Source organism: Zalophus californianus, chromosome 9 (genome assembly GCF_009762305.2).
Source record: "Zalophus californianus isolate mZalCal1 chromosome 9, mZalCal1.pri.v2, whole genome shotgun sequence".
In the NCBI taxonomy this organism is placed as follows: Eukaryota; Metazoa; Chordata; class Mammalia; order Carnivora; family Otariidae; genus Zalophus; species Zalophus californianus.
This window is the reverse complement of record NC_045603.1, coordinates 7,105,612-7,128,083: the sequence shown is the minus strand read 5'-3', so window position 1 is coordinate 7,128,083 and position 22,472 is coordinate 7,105,612. Positions and strand designations below refer to the sequence as shown.

Below are 22,472 nucleotides of genomic sequence, written 5' to 3'. Positions count from 1 at the left end.
AATTTTTAAAACTATTTTGTATCTTACTGACTGCATAACATTAAAATGATAAATCATGCTTTAATGGACAACTACTCCGTAACATTTCATAGGAGTTAAATATTTTGCATTTTAAAATAATGTTTTGTTTTATAAGACCCTGGTAAACACTGACAACTAAAAATTAATTTGCTACTTGGCAAAGAGGTTTTCATGCTCTTTATTAACTAGGAATCAAAGCAATGCAAGCTGAGCACCTCACCCCTGCTTGGCCCCTTCTCTCTGTTGATTGCCTCAGGGGAAGACGGAAGACCTGGATGGACCACAATTTTGAGAGGCAGCAGCATGGAGCCCCGAGCCCTGGAGCCTCCCTCTCCCACAGCTACCTGCTGGGGCACCCTGCCCGCCCCTCAAATCTCCCTGGAGGGGTGTCTCCCCTCATCCCTGTCCTCAGGAAAACCATCCGTCTGGATGCCTTTCCTCAAAGCCATATCCCACAGGCTTCCAGCAGACCAGGCCCTGGAGCCAGGGCCCGGGGTGTGCCCCTACAGGAGACTGTGCCCCGGAAGCTCAGCTCCATTTCCTTAACGCTCCGTCAGAACAGCCAGGCATGGCCCCTGGGTCCCCTACCTTCTCACTGGGAAGAGCTGCCCACCCCGGGCAAGGAGGCTGCCACCCATGGAGGAGGTGGGCTGCCCAGCCCAGGCTCACAATCGGTGACTCTAGTGCCAGGGAGCAGAGTCCACTCTGAGGGTCCAGGGAACCCAGGTCTGTCCAAACCCAGCAGGATGCCCATAGTGGAGAAGCCTCTGGTGAGTTCCTACCTGGCCCTACCGTTTCAATCCCGGTTAGCCCGGAAATCACCAGGCCCTGCAGGGCCAGGCTCGGTAGGTCAGAAGCATTCTGTCCCAGGGACCGCCCATGTGACTACCAGAGCTTCTCCAGGAAGAAGCAAGCCCCGGTCCAGGGGTATCCCGAGACCCCGGCTGCATCTCCAAAGGGACACTTCTACCATGGGTCCTGCGACAGCCATGGCTTTGGCTCCTCTGGACACAACCAGGCTAGGCACAGCCAGACGTTTAACCACAATGGTCACGAACAGACCTAACTTGACTGCCCATCCGGCCACACCAAGCACATCCAGACTGGATACAGGCATAGAGTTGCCTGCTCTAGGTACCAAGCTGGACACAGCCATGGACTTTTCTACAGCAGGCCCAACCAAGCCGGGCGTGGTCATGGATTTGGCAACCCCGGAGCCAGACAAGCTGGGCAGAGCCACAGTTACAGGAGGCCCAGCCAAGTCAGGTCTGACCACAGAGGTTACAGCCGTGGACTTGGTGGTACCAGACCCAGTCAAGCTGGGCCCAGCCAGGAGAGACACAGCCAGGGCTTTGGCTAGAGCAAATACAGCCAAGCTGGACAGAACTACAGATTCTGTGGCTTTGGACACAAGCAAGCTGGGCACAGCCATGGGGGAGATCACACTGGACAGAGTCATTAACCTGACCATATCAGCCACGTACCCACTGATGCCAAGCGGAAGCACAGCCCCAGCGTGGGACCATGCTCTTACAGATGCTGCCACAGACTGGCCCGCAGAGCCCCGCATGCTGGACCGAGCCAGAGAAACCAAAGGTAAATGCAAAGAGCTTGGCTGGGGAGGTACTGGGCTGCTGTGGGGGGCCAGGGTGTATTGGCCTGGAGATGAATAGGTTGGGCAAGGGAGGCAGGACTGTAAGGTCAGAAGTGAATGTGCTGAGGGAAAAGGGAATAAAATTGAGGGGCAGGGCACAGGGGACGTACCCTGAGTTGGGTCCCAACCTGCCAGTCAGAGGTGGGGTTGAGGGAAGTCACCAGAAGGAAAGTTTCCAGGGGTGACTTGTGGAGGAGCAATTATGCGGAGTCCTTCCTTTAGCATCTTCCATGGTTGGTTCTTTGGTCCCTGAAGAGCTGGAGTAATCAGGTGATCTACAGGTGGGTCCAGCTTTAAAAGCAAACCACCTGCATGAAAATACAGACCAGCACGTCAGTAAGTGGTGATTTGTCCAACAGCCATCACTATGGTGCTCCTCTAGATATGCGTAGTGACCTCACCCGAGACCTTCTAAATCATGCACATTCAGCCTTTTGGGAGGATATCTGTTGCTTGAAAGGTGCCCCACCTGACCTGCTCTTCCTTAGTTCCCCACCCCCGGCCCTTTGTCCTGAAAGGTAAGTTGGAGACTTGTATGTATAGAAGTCCTATATAGAACTATAGATAAGTCAACATAAGGACTAGAAGTTCATTGGGTCTCGGAGAAACCTGGGTTTCTTCCTTTTCCTCATCTTTCACTCTCTTTCATCCCAACCAGTCTATTTCCAACTCTGTTGATCTATCCCCTCAGCACTTGGCTGGCTGTGCCCTCCTCTTTGACCCTCTGCCCTTGCCATGCCACAGTCCCCGCCCTCCCTCCCCCACCCCCACTCCCGGGATGGGGGCTCTCTGTCCTCCACGCAGCTGCCACAGGGACTCACATATTTGATGGTGGCACTTTCTGCTAACAGTCACTGGTGACTCACCACTGGCTTCCCTCAAAGTCCAGCTCCTTAGCCCAGCTTTCAAGACTTTGATCTTCTCCAGCCTCTAGCTCTATATTTCCATCTGGAATTTTCTCTGCTGCTGCTGCTGCATCAGGAGCTATGAGTTGTCCACCAGCACCATGGGGCTCTCCGGTCTGGGTCTGCTCACCTCTGCTGCCCCTGTCCACAGAGCGCCCTTCCCCTCTTCCCTCCCACCACCATCTGCCTTTCCGTCTTGGCCCTCAGCTTCCCCGTGAACTCTTCCCAAATCCCTCTCTCCCCAGGGTGCCCACCCCTCAGCACTCGAGTACCCTATGCACACCCCAGTCCCCTACATTAGGACGGTCCAGCTGTCTCCCCCACAAGGCCTAGAATGGTCATCCCCATCCCTGTGCCCCCAGGGCCTGGCAATGCACTGTCCATTAATGTTGACTGAATGCATGAACGTTTTTTCTGACGGGTAAATTGAGGCTCAGGAAAGTTCCTGATCAGCTCAAGGTCATGGGGCTCATCCTCCAGAAGCCAGGCCTGGAACGCGGGCCCCTGACTCAGGGCTCCGCAGGCACCCGCGCCTGGGCAGAAGCCCGCTGAGCCCGCTCAACATCCCCACCACCGCGTGACTCGCGCGCGCACCGCACTAGCTGCTGCCATCGGTCCCCGGCGCCCCCCGCCCCGCCCAGGCTTGAAGGGTAAGAGGCGGGGAGTGGGATGGGGGGGGCGGGCAGGGATCGAGACTGGGATGCGGGCACCTCCCTACCCAGCCCCCCCCCCCCCCCCGGCCCGGCATCCCGAGCTGCAGGCACAGCGCCCCCGCGCGCCTCCCGGGCCGCCTGCAGCCGGGACCGGGTACCCGCTCCCGCGTGCGGGCGGGCGGAGAGCGGGTGCGGGCGCGGGCGCCGTGGGAGGGGGAGGGGCCCTCGGCGGGGCCGGCAGGCGCGCGGGTCACGTGGTGCGGGTGGCAGCGGCGGCGGCGGCGGCATCTGTGCGCGCGGGCAGGGGCAGCGGCGCCGAGCAAGCCGAAGCGAGGTCCCGGGCGGGCGCGGCGGCGCGGGGCGCAGGGGCGGCGCGGCCGGGCCGCGGGCCGGGCGGGTGGGCGGAGAGCGCGGAGGGGCGAGGCCCGGCTACAGGGGCCGCTCTGCCCAGAAGGAGCCCGCGCCCGGCTCCGCCTTGCAGCCCCACGCCCTGAGCATCTCCCCGGAGGAACAGAGACAAAGGAGGATTCATGTCCAAAGGTAGGGCGGCTGGCCGGGCCACCGGCGCCCGCTGGGAGGAGGATGCGGCCCCGAAAAGCCCGGCCGGAGGTGCTACCAGAGGGAGGGTTGCTGCGCCGAGGAGCCCACGCGCGGTGACATATGCACGGACACACGCACACACCCCAAGATATACATGCCGGGAGAAATGCACACACGGGATCGCGGGGAGTTCCAGAGGCCCACGGACATACCAGCAGGGACCCAGATGCGCACAGGAAGCCCCACGCTAGAGCACACCAAGACACGCACACACATGCACACCACGCACAGGTATCAGGGCCACCTACAGCCAGATAAGAGACCTGTGCGCTGACACATAGGCCCCTTCCCCCCCACACAGGCGCACACTGAGACAGGCACCAGCTGGTGGTCTCCAAGGGAACTCACTGGCCTCCAGAGGACTGGGATGGGGGAAGGGGGTGTCCCAGGGCCCTTTGCAACTGTGAATAGGAAAGGACCGAGATGTCTTCTGTGATTCGTTTTCCGGGAACGGGGCTGGAGCTGCGGTGGTCTGGAATTGCCTCTGCGGGTGGGGGCGGAGTCTTGAAGGCTGCTAGGGCTGGGAGCAGGGGACGATCTCCAGCGCTGGAAGGGAGGAAGAGACCCCTCCCACCCCTACCCCTCACTGAGCCAAGGAGGCAGGTGCTCTTCTGGAAAGATCCCCTCCCCCTGCTGCCACCTTCCCAACGGAGGGGTGGGGTCCCTGGGCCAAACAAAGACAAAGCCATTCATTTGCCTGTGTAAAAGAAAGCACTGGGGTCCTTGCTTGGCACAGGGAGGGGGATGCTGTTTCTGTGGGGGATTCAGCTAGAGCTGAGGCAGGTGGACATTGCCTCTCCCTAGAGCGTTGATGGGGCAGGTGGCCCCTGGTAGGGGGTGTGGCTGACAGATCCCCCTCCTCTTTAGAAACCCTGGGAGAGCTGGGAGCTTAGGAGGACCCCAAAGGACCATCTAGGCAGGATGGCACTTGAGCTATATCCTGCTCTGACCTTCATCCTTAGCTCTTCCCACCCTTAGGGAACCCCCATCCAATCCCTGTTGCAGGGAGGGAGAGGGTCTGTCTTAACAGAGTCTGCTCCCTTGACTGTGGCCTACACATGAGCCATTTGCTGGGTGGGGGTCAGCTGCTCTGCAAAGGGAGCAGCCCGTGAGGGAGAAGAAAGGTGATGGTTCTAAAGTGACATCTGCCTCCGTGCGAGGTGTCCTTCCGTCCATCCGTCCATCCATCCATCCATTGACATCTGCCCCCCTGCGAGGCGTCTGTCCATCTACCATCCATCCATCCATTGCTGAGTGCCTGTGTTATGCTAGGTTCAATGGGGCACAGAGATCAATGAGACATGGCCCCTTCCCTGAAGAAGGATGGGCATATGTTCAGTGCCAGGTAATTTATCTCCATGCTTTTGTATAACCTTCACAGCAACCCAGCAACGTAGGTACTGTGCCCATTTTCCTGAGGAGAAAACTGAGGCTCACAGGGGTCATCCAGCTGGGAGTTAAGCCTGGGCCAGCTGTCCATCTGGGGTTGGCATGGTAGGAACAGGGATGCTGTCTGGGCAGGGGACAGAGCTACAGAATTCCACTCCAGAGCAGCATCGTCCTGTGCCCTGGAAATTGTTATGTACTTGTCAGTCACCCTCACCACACAGTGGACCTTGGGGGCGAGGACCTTGTTTGGGGTCCAAAAGTATCTTTGGCATCAAGTCTAGCGGGTTGGCTGGAGTAGGCTTCCGAGATTTGGCAGCACATGAAATGTCCTGGAAAGAATGGAGCGAAGAAATGAACGTGATGCGAACAAGGTACTAAGAAGAGGGGCTCATATCAGGTGGGAAAGCAGGGGCTTTTCTAGAGGTAGGCCTTGAGCTGAATGGTGAAGGAGGAGTAGGGGTCAGCCAGGGGCTGGAGTGGGCAAGGGTCGTCCAGCAGAGGTCATGACATAGTGACCTGCTGCACGTTTGCAGTGCTCATGGCTGACGGGTGGTTGCTGTTAGCATGTGGCTGGCATGTAATTGGCATAGGGTTGGGAGAGGTGACTTGCCGGTAGATGCTCCACGCAGTATGTGCATGGGTGCTAGGAGGTGCTTGCTGGTCCTAGAAGTTGCCTGGGAATCTAGTGGGCAGCCCCCTTCTTGCAACCAGCGTCTGTCTTTTGGGAACGCTCTTTGAGGATGCAGCTATCGATGTGCTAGAGCTGAGCTGGCCATAGTGAGGGCACACCCATTATAAGGATACCAACAAAATCTCCCGAAAATAAATACAAGACTCACTTTCCAAGTCTGTAAAATAGTATATGACACCCCCCCCCCTCCCGTGGATCTATCTCACAACATGGTTTGTGAGAACTAGCAGGCGTGACTGTGAGCCATGAGGGAAGTGGCCTGGGCCAGCCGTGGCAGCAGCTGGGCAGGGAAAATGGGGCATGGCCCCCGGTGCAGGTGGGCTGAGTGGGGCCCGGGAGCCACGTGCAGAGAGTGGAGGAGCAGGCCAGGCTGTGAGAGTCAGCTGCTGCAGGGCCCCCCTAGCCAATCTTGCAGCCGCCTTGAGCCGGCTGGCTGGCAACAGCTTCCTGGGAAGCAGGAGGGAGGCACGCCAGGCCCTGGGGAGGTCCCGAGGCTTCGTCCGATTTGGCTTTGCCTGGGAGTGACAAGGAAAGAACAGTTTCCCATCAGGAGAGAGAGTCTTGCCAGGACCGGTGGCAGGACCAGGTGGTGGCGGTACAAGAACAGACTCCTGGCTGAGTCTGGGGGTGGGGGAGGGAGACACTCCTGTCCCCTCCCCCTCTTGCCCATCTGCTGCTCCATCAATTCTCCCTGGGAGCCTGACACTCTGCAGGAACCACAGGATTCCAGAACGGCAAAGCTGGAAGGGGTCCTTGAGAGAGCGTTGAGTCCAATAACTCTGCTCTGTAATTAGCATCGCTTGCACACGCCCCACCTCATTTGCCCTCCGGACAAGCTGGTGAACTTGAAAGGGGTGTGGGGGCAAGAGGGTCTGGAAGTGTGAGGGGTATGCTGGGTGCTTCTAGGCATCATAGCTCACGTGATGCTTACCACAGCCTTAATCGTGCTCCTAGCCAGTTTACAGATGAGGAAGTAGGCTCACAGGGGTGAGCCCAAGTCCCCACATTCAGCAAGCAGCAGGGCCAGGCTCCTTCCACTTCACCACACACACACCCATTTTATGGATGGGAAAATGGAGTTGCTCTATACTGAAACCTGCCCTGGGGGACATTGGCCCCATGAGGAAACGCACAGATTTCCTTTGTGTGTGAACATGCCTGTGATCTGCTAGACCTAGTAGGGAAAGGCTCTGTCCTTAGCCCCCCCTTTCTTTTGCCACCCCCATCCCAAGAACACACTATGTCATCTTAGGCAAGTGGCTGCCCCAGTGCAATTGCGTCTCATCCCCTCCCCACTGGTCTGGTCAGAAGGAGAGACTTATTCCTCCCACAGATTTAAAACTATGGCTAGGATGGTGCCTGGGGATCCTCAAGGCATAGACACTCCTACTTTGTAGTGGTGCTCATGGAAAAGAGGGACACTGAGGCTGGGGGCAGGAATGATGCTCCTGCAGTGTGAGGGGTAGCTCTATTTGCTTCTAAAAAACAAAGCAACTGAGGTCAGTGACAGTCAATAGATGTTAAGTCCAGTATCCTAAAAGGTCTTAGCCCTTTCTTTGAGGAGGCAGAACTCAGATCAGAATAACCCCAGACATCTCTTAGACCAGTGGTTCTCCATAGGGTTATGCTGCCCCCAGGGCACTGTCTAGAGATATTTTTGGTTGTCACAACTGGCATCTAGTAGAGGTCAGGGGGGCCACTGAACATCCTACAGTGCACAGGACACCCCCCCTCCAATAATTATCCAGTCCCAAATCTCAACAGGGCCAAGGTGGATAAGTCCTTGGATTAGACACACAGATGTGCTTTGGAGCAGTGAGTGCACCAGAAAGCACCCCAGCAGCTGGAGAGGCTGGGCACTGATCCCAATCTGGCATCTGACTTGCTCTGTGTTTTGGGGAAGTCCTTCCCCCACAGGCCTCAGTCTCTCCATCTGTGAAATGAGGGACCATACTGGATGACACTTGAGGTCCCTTCTAGTCCCAACTCTGTGTGATTCTGTATCAAGAGAATAATACTGTGGCTTCCACGTGACTTCTTTTTTCCTCCAGCCCACCTCTCCCACCTTGGCTTTGCAGGGCTCCCAGAGGCCAGGACGGACGCAGCCATGTCAGAGCTGGTGCCTGAGCCCAGGCCTAAGCCGGCAGTGCCCATGAAACCCGTCAGCATCAACTCAAACCTGCTGGGCTACATCGGCATTGACACCATCATTGAGCAGATGCGCAAGAAGACCATGAAGACTGGTTTCGACTTCAACATCATGGTGGTCGGTAGGGAAGGCCATGGGGTCACTGGAGGCCATGCTGGTGGACAGAACCGAGGATCCTGTTTCTTTCCCTAGGATGGGCCTCAGCCCTGCTTCCCCTAGGATGAGCTCTTTCCAGGAGGAAAGATTTCACTATGTGGATCACAAAAGCCTGATTCTCTTCTCTCCTGAAGACTAGCTGATGCGGGGGTGGGAACTCTGGGTGGATGGTCAGCCTGGCCCCAACACCAGTGGGGTGGACACAGGTAGCCTCTTAGCCCTGCTCAGCCAGTTTTTAGGTGTGTGGCGTGGGGAAATCATCTGTGTCTTTCTCCACTGGTATCAGATGGAGGGTGGTCTTCTTGTGATCTTCTGTAGTGCTTGAAAGCTTAAAGAGAATTTGCAGGACATTGATTGGTCACTAAGTAGTGTTGCCATGTTACAGCATGTAAGAGCAGGAAGGGACCTTTGCCTGATATTAGTGAGATATTCACTCAGTTGCTGAAACAGGGACCTGGGCATCTTCTTTCTTTCTCCCTTATCCCCCAATTCAATCAACCATCAAGACCTGTCAGTTTTCCCTTGTAAATCTCTCTGAAGTCTGCCCACTTCTTTCCATCTCCACTGTGACCACTCTCAGCTAAGCTAGGGCTCCCACCTGGATTGCCACAGCCCCCTGACTCAGTGCTACTCAAAGATTAGGAGCTGACTGGAGTTTAAATCATCTAGAAAGTCTTGCTGTAAAAAAAAAATCTGCTGAACTAGTGTGTTTAGTGTTATGGTCAACTTATTTTCCGGTGCAAATTTCTTATCTCAAGAACGAGTAGCAAATGGTTCAAGGACCATGGCCCCAGGCCACCCTGTGAGTGGCATTGACCCTCTCAGTCCTCTGTCTCCTTTCTGTTTCAAACCATTATTCACCAGTGACTGAATAATTTTCCCAACCTGCAGAACTCATCAGGTCACCCATCCTACTTAAACCCTTCAGTAGATTTGAGGGCTTAAGTTCCTAGCCTGGCCTGGTACTCTCTCTCCACTCACCTCTTACCACTAACCATGGTGCATTCTACTCCTCAGTGGTAAGTTCCCCTGGACTCGCTGTGCTCTTTTCAGCCTCTGAGACTTTGACTCTGCCATTCCCTCTGTCTAGAGCCCCATTCCAGCTTCTTAGGGGTCTTTCAGAGTTTCTCTGCAGGTTTCAGCTTAGTTGTTGTTTCTTCCTAGAAGTCCTCTTTGATTCCAGAGAGACTGGATTACATTCACTTCAGTTTGCTGCCGTAATACCCTGTGGTTCCCTCTTTCATGGCGATTATGGCAACATATCATAACTGCCTGCTTGTGTTTTGGTCTTCCTCACACTAAATGGCTTCTTGAGGGCAAAGGTGATGTCTTGTTTGCCTCTCTACCTCCAATTCTAGGACAGCACTTGGCATTCAAGGGTACTTAGTGAGCAAATGACCTCAGAAAATAGCCAGACCAGGAACAGCAAGTAGAGGCTGTGCAGGCTTCTTCTCTCCCCAGGAGCACCACAGGGAGCGATATTGCTGGTCAGTCACGGCTCACATCTGGGACTGAGCCCACAGGTGGCCTTTTTAACATATTGGCCTAGGTGGCTACTACTGATTGATCATTTGGAATGAGACATGCACCTTGTCTGCTATCCCTGGTCTCATCCAGTTCCCTCCCTTGCCATCAGTTGTCAGTAAAAAAAACTAGAGGAGCAAAAACATGGCTAGTCCCCGGTGTTCAGGGAGATAGCACTGCTGGGTCTGGAGCCTTAGGCCCTCGCCCTCCCACTAATATACCACAGGAATGTTCTAGCCCAGAACTTCTGACTTTACTGTGCATGTGATTCATCTGGGAGTCCTGTCAAAGTGCAGATTCTGAATCATAGGGCCGAGGCAGGGCCTGGGATCCTGCATTTCCTTACAAGGGTCCAGGTGACATTGATGCCATTGAGCAGTTGTAGGGCCTGCTTGAGCAATCCTCATGCGGGTACAAGTTTGAGAAGCATGGCTCGGACCGGTGGTTTTCAAGTGCCTTTTAGTTGCAGAACTCCTCCTCGGAATGAAATCTTCTGTAGATTCTGTAGACCTGTATAAAACAGTTCAAAATGGGGCGCTCGTCTGGCTCAGTCGGTAGAGCATGTGACTCTTGATCTCCGGGTCCTAAGTTCAAGCCCTATGTTTGGAGAGGAGCCTACTTAAAAAAAAAAAAAAAAAATACAATACAAAAAAAGAAAAAGACGGGTCAAAAGGGGGCACTCATGAGGGAAGTGGAGGTGAGAGACCAGCCCTGCCCGCTCAGCTGCCCCCTCCTCTCTCAGTGCCCTCTCGGGCATTTATCTGCATGAGGTATTAACTGTAGCACTAGAGTAGAGTGGACACAGAACCAGGTTCCTTGGGTTCAAGGCCCTGGTCTTGCATTTATTAGTTCTGTGACCTTGCGCATACTTTATGTCAGGTGGGAGTCAATCTCTACGACCACTTGAGCTGGGGATACAGAGAGCTCTGCTCTGGGATTCCCAGGGCTGTGGGATTCAAAGGCAAATTTGGCTAACAGAGGTGAAAATGTCGGATGCACTGAAGCAGTAGCAGAGGGCAAAGTAGTTCTGTCATTCAGTTTGGTATTAGTAAAGACGAAAAGTTCAAGTCCGGCAGGCACAAAACAAAAAAATCGCTACACTAGACAAAGGCAGAGGTTGTGCCCTCTCCCAACAGTCCTGGGGCTCCAGGAAGGAGAGAATGTGGAACCCAACACTCTGGTACCAGGGAGCCATTCCCACCTGCTTGCTCTCCCACTCAGTCCTCTGCCCCCCACCCACCATGAGTGGTAAAGTGGCCTGGATCGAGGCTCTAGAATTCTGTAATCTCATGGGAGAGATGGCAGGCTCAGCAGGTGGACACGGGTCTTCCCCACCGTGTCATCCTCCTGTCTTGCGGCAGGTCAGAGCGGACTGGGCAAGTCAACGCTGGTCAACACGCTCTTCAAATCCCAGGTGAGCCGAAAGGCCTCCAGCTGGAACCGGGAGGAAAAGATTCCCAAGACGGTGGAGATCAAAGCTATTGGGCACGGTGAGGACCAGGCAGGGACTCCAGTGGCCACTGGTCAGAAGGCTCTCTGCCAGAGAGGGAGAGACGGGCCTACTGGGGGAATGAGACAAATGGAAAGCAATCTCAAGACAGAAGAGAACGGAGTAGAGCCGACTCCTTGGTCTAGAAAAGACAGGGGGGGAGGTTAGAAACAGGGCTTGAGCTGGATGGGAGAGCACGGGTGGGATTCAGGCAGCAAGAAGCAGGGAAGGCATGCTAGGTGCAGGGAACAGCATGAACAGAGCTGCCAAGGTGGGAAGATTCAGGCAGCAAGAAGCAGGGAAGGCATGCTAGGTGCAGGGAACAGCACGAACAGAGCTGCCAAGGTGGGAAGACCCTGAACCTGACTTTTCCAGTAATTGGTCCCGAGGAAGGAAGGAGCCTGGGTCTCCCTGGCTGGTAGGCAGCAGGGTAGCCGGCATCAGCCCGACGAGTGACTTCCCTGGTGCCTTTTCTGTTCACCCCCCAGTGATAGAGGAAGGCGGGGTCAAAATGAAGCTGACCGTCATCGACACCCCGGGCTTTGGAGACCAGATCAACAATGAAAACTGGTATATGTCTGCCTGTGAGATTTCTGCCCTGAAGACGCTGAACATGGTGCAGATTCATTCATTTGAGAACCAGCTGCGCCCTTCATGTTGAGGGGCTGAGTGGGAAGGCGCGCTAAAGGATGGGCGACGGGGGCTTTGTAAGGAGGCGAGGGAAGAGGCCCAGGAGGGGGCCGGTGCAGAGGGAATTTTGGCTGTGGGATTGCCTGGAGGTGGCAGCAGGGCAGGGCAGACAGAACAAGGGGAGCTGTGGCACAAATATGGGCTCACAGGAAGGCTGTGGCCAAGCTTGGCCTGTGGGCAGTGTCATAACCTTGCATGAAGAGAGGACGGAGGGGAATTTCCACGAGGAGAGCACCTCTGGGAATTCACAGAGCAGCGCGGCCGTCAGTGTCCCGCCAAGGATGTAGATGGAAAGTTCCAGGCAGGGATTTGCTCCCAGATAGGGACGGAGACCGTGGTTCCTCTGTGAGGGAGCTAGAGTCGGCCGCCCATGGGCAGGGCCGCCAAACCACACAACTTAGAACAATCTTAGAAAGGTGACCGGTTGTCCTCTCCTCTGGTCATAGGCATGCTCCTTAAAGGAGAAAGGTAGCAATGGCATTGACAACAGTCATGCTGATGCGTTGTTGCCACGTTGAATACTTTCTATATGCCGTTGCTGTGTTAAGTACCGTACATCCGTTCTTTGTCATCCGTAATCCCTCCGGGAACCCACTGGTACTCAGAGAGGGGCAGAGACTTCCTCAGAGCCTCCTAGCTAATAAGGAATGGAGGTGGGCAAAGTGTGTGCCGCTTTCCAGGGTGGGGTAGGGTGGGGTGCTGCAATTCATCTGGCCCATTCAGAGGACTAGGTTCCCGTGGGAGTTTTGGCCTCGCTTAACAAGGAAAGCCATCCGTGAGGGCCTGAGCGAGAATGGTCCACAGGCCTTTCTTTCTGGGACATCCATCTGCTTTCTTCCCATCCCCCCGCCCCCCCAGCTGGGAGCCCATTGAGAAGTACATCAATGAACAGTATGAGAAGTTCCTGAAGGAGGAGGTCAACATCGCCAGGAAGAAACGCATCCCGGACACTCGTGTCCATTGCTGCCTCTATTTCATCTCCCCCACGGGGCACTCGTACGTACCAGTCCCTCCCCCACGGCCGCGCCTCGCTCCGGTTCGTGTCACCTGTGCCCGTTCTGTCGTGGGTAGCCAGTCCCCCCGCATGGGCCCCAAAGCTGTCAGGGCCCTGTGATCCCCCGCCATGTCGCCAAGACAGTCTGACTCTCTCACCAGGAGAGGAAAGCTGGCCAAGCCCAGTCCCCCTGCTGCCCACTGGCATTCTAGCACAACTGTACCAGCAGAGAGGAGCCTGTATGTGCGTGCAGAGGGCTCCTCGTCTGTTCGGGAGATACCTGCTTTGCACAAAGCTGGGGTGGGGCGGTGGGCAGCAACAAGAGTGAAACGGGGAAGGGCAGGGCTACCGGGTCAGGTGGCTGTTTTGGTGGGGTAGGGACCCAGCTGTAGGTATTTGATGGGTGGGCAGCCCAGCGTGTCTAGAGATGAAGGCTGGCGGCGAGCAGGTGTGCAGGGAAGTCGGTTGTGAGTGGCAGATGGGGCCGCGTAACAGGGAGTGCCAGCGTGGGATGGAGGGATCTAGGTGAGCAAGCAGGTGACCTTCCATAACTTATTACTACACCGGACTGCTGGGCCAGAGTTCAGTTCCTGAGCGGACGGCATGAGCAAGGTGGGCCCCCAATTCTGGAAGAACCAGGTACTCAGCAGGTGTTCGATGCTGGGGTCTAGGAACTCAGTAAAAAGATCAGCGTTATTCCTCCCTAGAATGTGGACCCAAGGTCAGAGCAAGCCAGCAGATAGCCTGACTTAGTAAGTGGCCCGGACTGGGAACTAGAGCCAGATGGGAGCCCCAGAGCCTAGAGGGAGCGGGGCCCTCAGATGGGGAGGGCCTGGGCCCTCAGCTGGGTCTCTGCAGGACTAAGTGTGGGCTGGGAGAAGGCTCATCAAAAGGTGCGGTCCTGGGGCGCCCGGCTGGCTCCGTCGGTGGGGCACACGACTCTCAATCGGGGTGGTGGTGGGGTCATGAGTTCAAGCCCCACGTTGTGCAAGGAGATTACTTAAAAAAAAAGTGCTGCCCCATATGGAGAATAAGATACACGAGTAACCATGACACAAGGACTTAAAGGGACATAAAAGCCGAGACAACAGTCCGCGGCTATTCCCAGGAGAAAAAGAGTCCCACGTCAGGAATGCTGCCCTGAAGGAGCAGTTTGAGCAGGGCTACGGGAGGGGCAGGATTTGAAGAGAAGACGAGACGGTGGTCCGAGGGGGGGCAGAGGGTCGCAGCCTGTTCCACAGGCGGTAAGAGGCGGTAAGGCGCTGGGAGTGCGTCAGGAAGGAGACGGGGCCGCCCCTTGGCCTCAGCCACGTTCCCCGTCTAGTCCTTCCGTCCCAAGGGTGGCCCTGGTGTGGCGGCCGGGGCGGACCGGGGGAGGGCAAGGTGGCTCTGACACCCTGCCTTCTCTGGGCCCCAGCTTGCGACCTCTCGATCTGGAGTTCATGAAGCACCTCAGCAAAGTTGTGAACATCATCCCGGTCATTGCTAAGGCTGACACCATGACCCTGGAGGAGAAGTCTGAATTCAAGCAAAGGGTGAGAAGACCTCTCCTCCTTTTCCTGCCTCCACCCTTCCTTCCCCTCCTCTGGCCCAAGCTGTGTCCTCTCCTTGATTATTATATCCCTGCTTTCCCACCCCGCTCCCACTTAACCATTGAAGAGGCTGGGCTGGTCATATCTGCCGACCAATGGTGAAGAGCCGTTAACAACCTCAGGCTGCCTCCTTCCCACCCTCCAAATTTACTGGTGAAGACCACTGAATACATAAATCACCATGGGCTTGAGAAAGCTCTCCTCGATGTTAGATTGCTTGAGGGGCCAGACTAATTAATCATCTGCCCTCCAGTCTTTATTAGTGTCTTCTATAAGCTCCTCCCTGTGCTGGATGCACGGGGATAGAAGTGGGGGCCTGCAAGGGAGGTGTAAAGACATTTGCTGCCTTTGAGAAACTTACAATCAGGTAGACCACTAGGAGTTCCTGGATGGCTTCCTGGAGGAGGTGAGACTTTAGTCGAGCTTTGAGAGAGGGCAGACCTGGAATATGATACATAGCAGCATGAGCACATACTCAGTAGTGCTGCTTGTTTAAACCCTAAGCTTCTGGATCCTGAGATGAGCAAGCTGCATCCCCAGACTATTCCTCATCTCAGGCTGGGCTGTAGCAGCTGTATGACTGGGGCTCCCATTTATTAGGATCTTCCTGCTGCTCAGGGCCTCAGAGTTCAGAGATGACCAGATTATCAAAGGCTGCATCCATCCCTCTGATTTCAGCACACACACATGCTCACACCCGTGTACAGCTCCCCCCGCCCCATTATCCTGACACTTGGCTACCTTGCTTCTCTTCCTCACCCCTAGGTTCGAAAGGAGCTCGAAGTGAATGGCATTGAGTTCTACCCCCAGAAGGAATTTGATGAGGATTTGGAGGACAAGACGGAGAATGACAAAATCCGGGTGGGTGCCTGGGGCTCTGTTCAGCACACAAATGCCCTCAGCACGAGTGGGATATGGATCGTGTACCCCTTCTGTTTTGCTACCTACTTTTCCCCTTTCATACTGTCTGCCCACCTTGCCTGACCCAGACCAGAAGTGACATGGGAGAGGATGGGGAGTAGGGCCCTGGCCAGGACCGTGAACCCTGCATCCAGGAAGCCAAGGTTCGCGTCCATCCGCAGACTACCCCAAAAGCCTCTTCTTCCCCCACAGGGCCTGGAAAAACCAGGGTGTGGTTGATGGAAGGGCCTGGGTAGGAAGAGCAACAGGCGGGGGTCCAAGGTGTCTATGCTCTAGTCAGAGCTCTGCCTCAGTTTCCCCTCTATAAAGTGCAGAAGTCAGGTTAGGTGAGTGGAGAGCTCTGCCTCAGTTTCCCCTCTATAAAGTGCAGAAGTCAGGTTAGGTGAGTGGCTTACAGGCTTTTTTCCCCCCAGAGGAACCCTTTAAAAAAATTAAATGTCAAACAGGACTCTTGTATATAAAACATGAAAACAGAGTTGCTCTGGCTCAGGGACACGGGCACAGACTGCTGTCTTCTCAGCCCTCCCTGGGGTGTCTCCCAGGGATCTTAAGGCTTCATGTGATTTCTACGATCGCTCTCAGTTCCAACCTTCGACAATTCTGGGATTTTACATCAGAATCCTGAGTTTCAGTCTGGGCTTTTCTACTCACCACTATGACCTGGGACAAGCCATTTACTTGCTTTGGTCTTGAATCACCTCCTCTGTTGAGGGTGGATCATCTATCAGAAGCCCTTTATCTAGTGTAGTTGAGACAGGTAGTTGGTCAGTTAATGGAAAACGTCCACTGAAGTGAAGAAATTGTTATAAAAAATGATGTATGCAAATCTTAAATGTTTTTAAAACATTATTTCACTAAATTATTAAGTTAAAATAAAACACATCCATCACATTCACTTAAGCATTCTTTTCATATAGAGACAAGGCCTCTCTTTGAGGACAAGTCTGGTCTTAGGGCAAGAGCAACTCACCTTTCTCAAGTCTTTCAGAAACACCCAACTTGACTTTCAGAGAAACCATTCTCCACGGTCATACATCCTTGGCTTAAATAATAGTTTCTCCAATAGCAAGTACACATCAGGCAAATAGATTTGGGAACAAAGAGCTGGCTCTTGGCGAATATACAACCCAAGGGCGGGAGGGGGGAGCAGAAGAGCCTGTGAACCTCAGAAGGTGACCTATGGGATCTGAGAGGTCAGTGGACATGGGTCTCTGCCAGTAGGTTTGATGGGAGGTAGCGTAAAGCATCCATCACTTGGCTGTCACATGGGTGGGTATACCTGAAGAGCTCTATCCTAGCTAGCTCACAGAGTTGTTCCAAACCAAACTGATGTGTTAAAGTCTAAGAAGTACAAAGCTTTCTCCTGTTGAAGGAAAGCCAACCTACTGAGGTTAACCAGCCAGGCAGGGGTGTGACCAGGGCTGGACCCAGGACTTCAGACTCCCTTTTAAGAGACAAAAGCCTTGCCCTTGCCATCAGTGGGATCACTGAATGAGCAGCAGAAGTATGTAGTTCAAGGCCAGAGGCCCAGGACCGTTGGGCATCCTGTCCGTGGAGGCCTGGATGGTAGGAGGCTGACATGCATGTGTGTGTGGTTTGTCAGCAGGAGAGCATGCCTTTCGCTGTGGTGGGAAGCGACAAGGAGTACCAAGTGAATGGCAAGCGAGTCCTCGGCCGAAAAACTCCCTGGGGGATCATTGAAGGTAATTCAGTGCATCTTCTTGAAGAACTGGCCGCTGCTGGTGAATTATGCTTACTTATTCAGCATCTAGAGTTCAGGGCACTATCCTGGCATGTCAGATACAAAACGAAAGCCAGCCAGACCCTGCCGTAAGGAGCTTACAGTCTAATTGAGAAGATGAGTCTCAGAGACAGGGAGCACTGAAAGAGCAATTTAGCACCTGACCGGGAGGCCCTGACTTGTGCGTCAAAGGAGTGGAGAACGGGGAGAGACTAAAAAGCACTGGAAAAACCGGAGGAAGGTTTTCACATGAAAGGGGACATGATCTGACAAACTGCTGGAGGGTGGTTCGGATGTGGCTGTTTTCGTTTTGTTGGGAATGGATGTGACCTCGAGAAGGTCCATACCGGTTCTGAAAGGTTTCAAAGAATTGCTCCCGTGATCTCATTCAAATATGATAACGCTCTACGGGGAGCAGGGGAGGCATGCCTGTACTCAGAACATTAGCCCCCGAGGGCCACGAGCTTCAGACAGGTGAAGGGTCTTGCCCAAGATCACACAACTTGTTGGTGGTTGAAACTGAGATTTCAGGGCTGGAGTTCAATTCCACAACTGAATTTATTTCAGTTCCCAAACCAAGTTCGTCCCATTGGATCATATTGTCTCTCATTTGCCGATGACCCTATGTTGAGATTTTTTTTTTAATGGCATTCTCTCATCCACCTTGAATTGGAATCATTTATGAGGAAGTCTGTCCTGTCCATTAGATTGTGGGACTAGGGCATTCATGTCTTAATCACCTTCTGCTCCCACAACGCTTAGCAGGTGGTTTGCAGATAGTAGGTACTCAATCTGTATTGAATTAGATTCATCGTGTAGTGCGTGACCTTTTTAAAGATGGTTCGATTGTTACATTCTGTGTGTGTTACTGTTTTCCAATCGGATTATAGCTCCTTGAGGATAGGAATTGTGTCTTAGGCCTTTGGCCAGCTTTTAGACCCCCTGTGTATTAATTTTATTTCCTATAAAATGGGAAATCTAATAGTCCTGATTAGCTGCTGTTTCACAGATTCCAGAATAGTGTTGTGCCATTGTTCCCGTGTCCAGAAATGCCCAGAGGAGCAAACCTCTGGAAGGCTTACAAGACATCACCTGTCCTGTCGCTGTCTCCTCAATGCCTTGGTGACGAGAACAGAAGCGCGCCTGCTGGGTGTTGCTACATTAGTGAAATGACCACCTGTTTTGTTTTGTTTCATTCACAGTGGAAAACCTCAACCACTGTGAGTTTGCCCTGCTTCGAGACTTCGTCATCAGGTGAGATGCACCCCTTCCCTCAGAGGGCAGGTTAATTTATGTGGGGTCAGGAGGCCATCCATTCAGGTCCACTTCCTCCATCTCCAGGTCCCTCTGACAGAGCTCTCTGCCCCCCGTTCCAGGTCCCATCATGAAGCAGAGGGGGCCGAAGAAGTATTATTACTGGCTCTCTGGCCTGGGTCCCAGTTATTGGGCCCAGGCCGCGGGAGTGATGCGTTGACCTCAGATGTGGGTCCGTCTCTTCCTCCCCACCCCTAATCACACCCCTCTCTCTCCTCACCCTTTGTCCTTCAGGACCCACCTCCAGGATCTCAAGGAAGTGACACACAACATCCACTACGAGACCTACAGGGCCAAGCGGCTCAATGACAATGGAGGCCTCCCTCCGGTGAGCGTGGACACAGAGGAAAGCCACGACAGTAACCCCTGACGGCCCTTTCTCTGTATCATCACACATCCCCACTTTTCCACACACACATCCCAAAACCACCACCAACCACCTTCTTGCTTTCTACTCTGTCCCACAGGCCTGTCTGGTGTTTGTGGAGTTTGTCTACAGTGTGTGCATGTGTGTGTGTATGTGTGTGTGTACGAGAGGGAGAGAGAGTGTGTGTGCGTGTGTGTGTGTGTGTGTGTGTTTACCTGTGCAGGGGTGAGGTATTTTCACTGCCCTCCCTGGTAGGTCCCTTGTAAGTTTGGTTCCTCCATGGCTGTCCATTATCTGTCTCCTTTCCTTGTGTCCCAGAACAAAGCCGTGTGCCTCACTCAAGAGGTCTTAGGGGAGGTTTCACTTAAAAATGATGGGGAGCAGGTGAGCCACAGGTAACTCTTTCTTATCTCAGAGCCGCCCACAAACAGGGACTGCAGAGACTCTCTGAGGACAGCTTTGGAGCTGGACCTGGTGGGGAGTGGGTGGTGGGGCTTGGCCGTCCAGGGTAAGGCTAGGACTTCCTAGGAGAGGGAAGGTCAAGGGAGAGCAGAGCAGGCTGGAGCTGGGCTCCTGCAGAAAGAGTTCGTGCCCAGAAGTGGAGAAGAGAGCTCCACCCTTCAGCATGTGTCGTCTCCACTGTCCGAAATCCACCACCTGTCGCCGTCCGTCCTGGTTGCTGACTGCTGCTTTCCACGCGCGCCTCACCTCACTCCCCTCTGTTCCCACCCTCTCCCCCTTCCCTCATTCCTTCATCCTGCGCCTCTCTGACTTCTTCCACTTGCTTGGAGTCTAATCCACCTCAGCTACATTTCCATATTTAGGATTTATGCCCAGTCTACTTCCAAAAAGGACTTCAGGCCACTTTAAAATAAAATCACAGCCAAAGCACGTGACAGTACACACTGGGATTACGGGATTACGAGAGAAACCAGACCCACAGAGATGAGCAGGAAAGAAAGTCTCCGCAGCGCAGGGTGGACCCGTGTGGGCCCAGGCAGAGGGGGAAACACGATGAGTTACCCAGTTCCCAGTAGCTGGTTCGAGAAGCACACGCACTGGTCCAGTGAGACAGCCTTTCTTTGGGCACTGAGTTCTAGAAGAATTAAATCTAAAGACATATCAAGAGCAATACACAACCTTTGCCTTTCTCAGTGGTTTGGCTACAGAGGCAAATCGGAGACGCCCCCTCACTTTTCTCCATCAGGATTCTTCCTCCTGAACAAGCTGTCTTCTCTACTGCTCGCTTCTCATTCATGCTTGAGCCCCTCTGGACTTCTGTTCTCTCTCACTGTGCATGTCTGTCTGTCTGTGTCTGCTTTTCCCCGATTCCCGGCTCCTGACTCCTGTAGACATTGCTAATGATACCCACAATCATACAGTCAGCCTTTTCTTGCCACCCCCTTCAGCCCTGTATTTATTAATGCATAGATTTCCCCCACTGGTTTTACAAACAAGTTACTCTTTCTCCTTCAGTCTATAAGGTGGCTGAAACTTGGGGCTGGGGGAAACAGTTTAGCCTTAGGTAAAGGGAAAACACCAACTAGCTACCATTTACAATGACCTCATACAATGTCCTGTTCCATCTCCTGGTCCAGCCCTCGGTGTTTTACTGGTCCACGACAAATCCCAGCATTTCTAGTCTCTTATCACTTAGGTGCTAGGAAAGCACATAGACTTCAGACCAAGACTCGGTGGGCCAGGGGAAAGAGGCGGGTGACCCCAAAAACTATGGTCTCTGTCTTTCTTGGAGGCTCTTTACCAATCCAATACACATCCTCCCTCCCCCACAAAGTTATTGCAGGGTAAGCACCTGTCAGGATAGAACAGCATCAGGGTTAAAGCCCGGAGGTTGCTACATTTCCACAGGAGAGGGATCCCCAGTGTATACAGTGGGCAGTCATGTGGGCAGACATGGGACTGGCCGCGAGGACTGGCAGGGGAGGCCTAGTGGGGTGGTGGGCGTTGGAGAGGTGGAGTAGAGGATGATGCTTGGCACCCCTACACCTTGATGTCAGCCTCCCCGGAGAAGCTGTTTTATGTGTCTGCTGCCGGCCACTGGTCTCCACACCCTCAACCGTTCTCACCCCCCCCCCCGCAGGGAGAAGGCCTCCTGGGCACTGTCCTTCCACCTGTGCCAGCCACCCCCTGCCCCACTGCTGAATGAAGGCCATTTCAAGCGCTGCTTCTCCCTCCAACCCTCCCAGCTGTTATTGCTGCAGGGCTATGCCCTTTTTAGAGCTGTCCTTGCCCAGCCCACCACCACCACGGCCCCTCTCAGCTCTCAGCAGATTGGAGGGCCCAGCTATCTCTTTAGGACAGTTGCTTTCCCCCCCCCCCCCGTATCCAAACCACCACCCCCCCTCCCAGTGGAATGGGGTTCTCGCCAGCACGGCCCTCGTCCATCGTCTGTGTCAGCCGGTCCCAACCCATCCGTAGGGGGAAGGAACTCATCAAGAGCTCCTTCTACCCTTGCAAACCCATGCCAGCTACTTGTAACCATCTCCAAGGGGAAATGGCGTTGCTCCCTGTCCATTCATCTGCATGAGCTACTCTTGGCTTCCTTCAAGGGTCAAGAAAGCAACTTTTCTGCTTGTCAGATTTGTTGAGGTCAGCCATGTGAGCCCCAGTGTGGGACAAGGGTGTCTCCTTCATTGCTTAAAGCTTATTTCTAATGATGGGTCACTACAGATGTGGGGGAGCCAGGCTTAGGGTCACTTTAAAAAAATAGCCATTTGTGGCTGGCCCCAGAGTTCAGCTTCATGCCCTCCCCACCCTGTAACGCAGCCGCTTAGAAAGAGTGGTTTTCCTGAAGAGACGTTCCTGGAATTGACTTCCTTACTCTCAAACTTAAAAAAAGAACGTAAACACAGACACGAAACTCCAGAAACCCATGGGATGTGAACTCTAGGAAGAAAAAAAAGCACCCTTCTGTCCACTTAGCAATAAGAGGGATCTCTTCCCACCTACTCTGACTACTCCTGCCCCAACCTCCACCCTGCTAATGTGAGTAATGAATTAGCCTGGCCACAGTTGGTCACTGTAGGCTAGTGGAAAATACCCAGTGGAGGGCAAAGGCCCCCATCAGATGCATGAATGTTTGCGAATGTTGGCTGCCACTGCCCCACATACTGTGTCTGTATGGGATTCTCCCCGCCCCGCTCCCCCTTTCCCCCACTGTCTCCACCTGGACACTACTTTCTCAAAGGCTGGTGACTTGTGGGCCATTCATCTACAACTAAGTCCTGATGGAGCAAGAGGCCCAAGCCTAGGGGATGCAAGAACGACCCATTTCTTAAATGTTACCAGTCCCAGCCAACTTTTGGGTGACATTATGGTTAAATTTCCCAATTGAAAACAAGCCAACAGACCCTCAAACTGGTTGTGTAAATGTTGCTAGACTTTATGTGTTGTACAACTAAACATTGCTGTTTGAACAAGAACTGTCTGGCCTGTGTCTCATTTGTGCTCCTCACTCCTTGGCCAAATTGGCCATTACATCGCGGGTGGAGGGTGAGACAGGGATCGTCTTGGTAAGAAGCAGCCACAAAAATTATAGATGGAAAACATTTCATGAGATCAGTTGGTCTTCATTTGGCTTGAGGTTGGACTTCAGTCATTA

The 22,472-nt window shown here is 53.8% G+C and overlaps 1 protein-coding gene across 3 annotated transcripts; it reads left to right on the top strand.

Annotated features, from left to right (window-relative positions):
- The first annotated feature begins 296 nt into the window (after positions 1–296).
- Positions 297–22,293, top strand: SEPTIN3 (septin 3). 3 transcript variants are annotated; one of them, XM_027594954.2, is made up of 11 exons: positions 297–1,617; positions 7,992–8,183; positions 11,104–11,232; positions 11,720–11,801; positions 12,780–12,917; positions 14,333–14,450; positions 15,273–15,368; positions 17,032–17,131; positions 18,372–18,423; positions 18,718–18,811; positions 20,952–22,293. In XM_027594954.2, the coding sequence occupies exons 1-11, from the start codon at positions 297–299 to the stop codon at positions 21,015–21,017; spliced, it is 2,388 nt and encodes a 795-aa protein (XP_027450755.2). In that variant the 3' UTR covers positions 21,018–22,293. The 3 variants fall into 3 exon arrangements, with proteins under 3 accessions (XP_027450755.2, XP_027450757.1, XP_027450756.1); XM_027594956.2 differs by lacking the exon at positions 297–1,617 and adding an exon at positions 3,576–3,773 and having other exon boundaries at positions 17,035–17,131; XM_027594955.2 differs by lacking the exon at positions 297–1,617 and adding an exon at positions 3,577–3,773.
- The last annotated feature ends 179 nt before the right edge of the window (positions 22,294–22,472 follow it).

What these genes read in the sequence shown, in the direction of transcription:
- SEPTIN3 (XM_027594954.2), top strand. Translation starts at nt 297, where the DNA reads ATGGACCACAATTTTGAGAGGCAGCAGCATGGAGCCCCGAGCCCTGGA. An exon ending in CCGAGCCAGAGAAACCAAAG is followed by an intron (nt 1,618 to 7,991) that starts GTAAATGCAAAG and finishes TTGGCTTTGCAG; the next exon opens with GGCTCCCAGAGGCCAGGACG. An exon ending in CTTCAACATCATGGTGGTCG is followed by an intron (nt 8,184 to 11,103) that starts GTAGGGAAGGCC and finishes GTCTTGCGGCAG; the next exon opens with GTCAGAGCGGACTGGGCAAG.